The sequence below is a fragment of the Serinus canaria genome, chromosome 25, assembly GCF_022539315.1.
Source record: "Serinus canaria isolate serCan28SL12 chromosome 25, serCan2020, whole genome shotgun sequence".
Classification (NCBI taxonomy): Eukaryota; Metazoa; Chordata; class Aves; order Passeriformes; family Fringillidae; genus Serinus; species Serinus canaria.
Window position 1 is genome coordinate 3,312,384 of NC_066338.1, and position 5,507 is coordinate 3,317,890.

Sequence of the window (5,507 nt, forward strand, 5' to 3'; positions counted from 1 at the left end):
CAGAGACGACAGGTAAGGAGAGTAATGGTTGTCCCCTCCATCTTCAGGAAAGAAGAAGATCTCTGTTCTCGAGACCCCTTAGCCCCAGGGAGTGAAATTTGGGGGGGACAGGTGTCCCAAAAGTGAGAGACTGTGCTTTTTTTGGAACTGGGCAAAACACCCTTAAAAGGAAAACCTGAGAAGCATCTCTGGTCCACGTGCAGTGGTGAGAGCACTGGGCATGGAAGGAAGATGTCACAATGGCAGATGATCTCCAGGCGGTGTCACGTGTGACATGGAAACACAAGAGGTTTCAACTATGTTTCCAGGAGAAGCCTACAGTACAAGAAAGACTCCTCTCTCCTTGATGAACTGGGAATTGATTATCTAAAGGGTGGTAATGGACTGAGAGTGGGTGATCTGAGGGGTAGATGTATTGGAAATTTTGTGGGAAAGAGGAAGAATGTTTTTGGAAGGTTTTTGTTCCAAGTTCTGTGTGTTTCTCTTTCATATAGTTGTAGGTTAACAAAGTTTTTTTTTCCCTTTTATTCCTAAGCTAGAGTCTGCTTTGCTCTATTTCTGATCACATCTCACAGGAGACACCAAGAGAGAAAGTATTTTCATAGGAGCACTGGCATTGTGCCAGGATCAAACCATGACACACCCACTGGACCTCAGGCTTGAATAAATGATGCTCTCTTAAACACCAGATTAGTGTTAAGGTATCTTATTCTGATATTTTGGACATTTGGTGACAGCAGAGGCTCAGAGAACCAAGGATCCAGCTGCGACACTTGGAACCCCATGGAACCAGAAGTCCATTGTATCAGAGCAAGGCCTCATGGAAACCTGGGGAGCACTGCTGACTGTGGAAGCTCCTGGAGCCATGGGGTCATTGTGAGAGTTTGGGGCTGCATGGAAGCAATGGTCCATTGTGACACTGCAGAACCTTCTCATGGAACAAAGGATCCATGGTGACATTGAGGAACTCAGACCCTTGTTGACAGTGAGAAAGTTCATGGAACCAAGGGTCCATTGCGACACAGGAAGGCCTCATGGAACCAAGGGTCCATTGTGGCTCTGTAGGGCTTCACAGAACCAAGGAGAAAATTTTGACACTGTGGGGCCTCATGGAACCACCTGCCACTGTGACACAGCGGGGCCACATGGAGCCAAGGGGCCATTGAGACTCTGAGGAACCTCATGGAACCAAAGTCTATTGTGATGCAGTGGAACCTCATGGAACCAAAGGTCCATTGCTACACTGCAGGACCCTGTGGAACCAATGGGACCATGGTGACCCTGTGGTGCTCCATGGAACCAAGGGGCCATTCTGATTCTGCTTTGCCTCATGGAACCAAGGGGACACTATGACACTGCAGGGCCTCATTGAATCAAGGCAGCCTTGTGACACTTTGGGGCCCCCTTGGAACCAAGGGTCCATTGGGATATTGCAGAGCCCCACAGAACCACGGAGACCATTATGAGCCTTCAGAACCCATTTTACCCAAGGGGCCATTGTAGCGAGGCAGAGCCTCATGGAATCAAGGGGACCACAATGACACTATGGGGCTCCATGGTAAAAAGGGGCCATTCTGACACGTGGAACCAAGGAGAACACTGCTGTGTTATGGGGCATCATGGAACCAAGGAGGCCATTGTGACACGTGGGGCCAAATGGAACCAAAGGACCATTGTGGCACTGCAGGGTCTCATGGGACCAAGGGGACTACAGTGATCCTTATGAGGCTCCAAGGGACCAAGGGACCATTCTTAAAGTGCAGAACCAAGGAGGCCATTGTGACACTCTAGGGCATCATGGAAGCAAGGAGTCCATTGTGACACTATGAAGCCATGTTGAGCCTAAGGGCATTGTGGCACTGTGTGGCACCATTGAACCAAGGACACCATTGTGACACTACAGGGCTCCATGGAACCAAGGATATATAGAACAATGTGGGACTCATAGGACCAAAAGTTCATGGTGACATTGCAGGGCTTTATTGATTGCACAGAGCTAGAGGTGACTACTGGGGATATTTCTCCTCAGAGACACCTTTGGCTCGCAGGCAGTTGCAGTCAGGCACTTGGAATGAGCCCATGCAAAGTAGAAACTCAGTTTACCTCTAGTGGAAAAAGTTCAGGCGATGGTGAAGAGAAAGAGACTCAGGTTCTGCCAGAGGGTTAAATCCAGAGTTTATTCCAGGGTGATACAGTTCTGAATCTTGGTAACTGCTCCAACAGATCATGACCACATGGCTTCAACGCCTTTTAAGCTCACCGGGAGGTGGGAGGGAGAGGATAGGTGAGCCACCAACCAGGTGGGAGGGGGAGGGTCTCAGGGGACAATGACACCTGGACAGGCCAATGACTCCTGGTCTGAAAAGCATCTTTTGAACTTCTGCCAATCACACGATGCCCTTGCTGGAATGTGGAACTTGACAGACAGCAATTAGGAAGAGGGCAGGGGGAAGGCAAGGAGGAAGTAGTCACAGCTGAGGGACAGGATTTAGCTTCACACCACAACAGGCTTCATGGCACACTGGAGACCATTGTGACATTTCAAGGCCTCATTGAACCAAGGGGCTCTGCAGGACCTTGTGGAACCAAGGAGACCATTCTGACAGTGCAATATACTCTATTGAAAACAATGCAGGGAGAATTGTTTTGTCCTTCTGTCTTTTCCTATTTATAGATTGATATCAGCAATGTCCAATTGACATTGATCCCCTGAACAATCTATTGCAGTCTGAAAAGATATGAAAATCAAAACCCTACATGGCTGATAACCAATAACACTTTGTCCCCACCCTCTCCCCACCATTTCCCTCGTCCCAACCCTGCCACTCCTATGGATCAGGAATGGTGAGACCAGAATGACCAGGACAGTGCTCAGCACCGCTTGGGCAGCACCTTGAGTGCTATGTCCAGTTCTAGGCCCCCAAGTTAGAAAGGACATGGAGGGACTGGAGCGTGTCCAGAGAAGGGCAACAAGGCTGGGGAGGGCTCTGGAACAAAAATCCTGTGAAGAGTGGCGGAGGAAGCTGGGGTTGTATATCCTGGAAAAGAGGAGGCTCAGGGGAGACAAGGCAGTGTCAGCGCACAGGTTGGACTTGATGGTCTCCAAGGTACTTCCTGATTCTGGGATTCTCTGAAACCACCCTTGGAGCAGGAGCCCTGGGCCTCCTCTTCACAAGCTCCAGCAGCCCAGGTCCCTCAGCTTCTCCTGCCAGCCCCAAAGCCCATCCTGTCAGCCCTGCAGAGCCTCTGCAGCTCCTCCTCATTGCCCAGAACAGGGAGCCCCAGAGCCAGACACAGCAGCCCAGATGTGGCCCCCTGGCCTGTGGTGCCTGTGGCAAGGGAGCAGCAGACAATTCCTGCAGCACTTGTAGGATGATCCTGCTCCCCAAGGGACATTTCCATGGTGCCAAGTCAGGAACTGCAATGGGGAGTGGGGCCAGAGAGAAAAGGGCAAACAGGGATGGACTGTTTGAAGGGGGCCAAACAGGGGTGGCCAAGAGGAAGAAATTTGTACACCTAAGAGTAAAGAAAGGAAAGGTGAAGAAGATGAAATGCTGAGGGCAGTTTGGGGGTGGCTGCCAGGCAGCCCTGGCTCTGAGCAACAGTGTCTGCAGTGGGACAGGATACTCGCAGCTGATGGGAACACACTTTCTGGCTGACTGCAGAGGCCAGGACAAAGCTGAGTGGTTTCCCTGGTGGCCCCCAGCCCTTGCTGGCCCCAGGGGCTGATGGCATTTGTGCTCCCTCAGGTTCATGTCCCCACACCAACAGCATGGGGGTGCTCCCCCTGCTCTGTGCAATGCAAACAGGAGCTCCTGAGCCAGTGCTGCCGTGTCTGTGCCTGCAAGGATGGGGCACCTGTGTGAGCTGGGACAGAGGCCAGGTCTGTAGAGGGGGGATGTTGTTGGCAGCTCCATGAGGACACTCTGGGACTCTGCCCTGGGCTGTCCAGCACACTGGGGATGGATCAGCCCCTGCTCTGCTGCTCCTTCCCTTCTCCCCCAGGGCCCTTGCAGAGCACCAGCCATGCTGTTTGCCCCCAGCCTGCCCACGGCCACCCTGGGGCTGCTCACGGGGCTTTTCTGTGCTGAGCACTGGCCTGGGCGTGTTCTTGAGAGAGCTTGGGCAAGGAGCCTGGAGCCCCCAGGCCCTGGCCTGAGGCATCAGCGCTGCCCCAGCAGTGCCCATGGCCTGTCCCTGCTGCAGCCCTGGCACTGCCTCCTCAGGGCTGTGCCAAGCCCCAAGAGCACTCAGGCCCTACAGCAGCACCAGGGCCACCAGGGCAGCGGGGCAGGGCCACGGGAGCAGCACTGGCAACACCAAGTGCTGCTGCTGGGCACAGCTGCTGGGCCAGCACTGATCTGCCCCGGCTCTGCACACAGACATTGCTGCTGCAGCTCCAGAGAAGGAAACAAATGGGGATCTCTGCAGAAAACTTTGCTGGGAGATCCTTTAGTGCGTTTTGGCCCCCAAGAGCACAGCTCCCCATTGACATAATCTGTGGCCACGGGGAAGGTGGAAAGAAACCTTTTGAGAAATGGAACAAACAATGACATTTTTTTGTGGTCTATATTAAAAACATGAAACAACAAAAATAAAAGAACCTCCACACTGAAGCCAGAAAGAATTATCAAAGATGACTTTTATTACAAGTGGTTTGCAGAAATTGGCCAGCAGTTTAATGTTTCTGAAAGCATCCAGTCATCATCCTCCTCACTGCAGTCTTGAGCTCCTGGCTCCTCAGGCTGTAGATGAGGGGGTTCAGGGCTGGAGGCATCACTGAGTACAGAACTGACAGGGCCAGATCCAGGGATGGGGAGGACATGGAGGGGGGCTTCAGGTAAGCAAATATGGCAGTGCTGAGGAACAGGGTGACCACGGCCAGGTGAGGGAGGCAGGTGGAAAAGGCTTTGTGCCGTCCCTGCTCAGAGGGGATCCTCAGCACAGCCCTGAAGATCTGCACATAGGAGAAAACAATGAACACAAAACAGCCAAGGGTGAAACAGGCACTAATAGCAAGAAGCCCAAATTCCCTGAGATAGGATTTGGAGCAGGAGAGCTTGAGGATCTGTGGGATTTCACAGAAGAACTGGCCCAGGGCATTGCCATGGCACAGGGGCAGGGAAAATGTATTGGCTGTGAGCAGCAGGGCATTGAGAAAGCCACTGGCCCAGGCAGCTGCTGCCATGTGGGCACAAGCTCTGCTGCCCAGGAGGGTCCCGTAGTGCAGGGCTTTGCAGATGGACACGTAGCTATCGTAGCTCATGATGGTCAGGACATAAAACTCTGCTGAGATGAAGAACACAAAGAAAAAGAGCTGTGCAGCACATCCTGTGTAGGAGATGGTCCTGGTGTCCCAGAGGGGATTTTGCATGGCTTTGGGGACAGTGGTGCAGATGAGCCCAGGACGCTGAGGGCCAGGTTGAGCAGGAAGAAGAACATGGGCGTGTGCAGGTGGTGGCCGCAGGCTACGGCGCTGATGATGAGGCCGTTGCCCAGGAGGGCAG

The 5,507-nt window shown here is 52.8% G+C and overlaps 1 protein-coding gene across 1 annotated transcript; it reads right to left on the reverse strand.

Annotated features, from left to right (window-relative positions):
- Positions 1-4,678: 4,678 nt before the first annotated feature.
- Positions 4,679-5,266, reverse strand: LOC127060586 (olfactory receptor 14J1-like). Its single transcript, XM_050984257.1, has one exon. It carries the CDS (start codon positions 5,264-5,266, stop codon positions 4,679-4,681), a length of 588 nt encoding a protein of 195 aa, XP_050840214.1.
- Positions 5,267-5,507: the final 241 nt, after the last annotated feature.

What these genes read in the sequence shown, in the direction of transcription:
- LOC127060586 (XM_050984257.1), bottom strand. Translation starts at nt 5,266, where the DNA reads ATGAGCTACGATAGCTACGTGTCCATCTGCAAAGCCCTGCACTACGGG.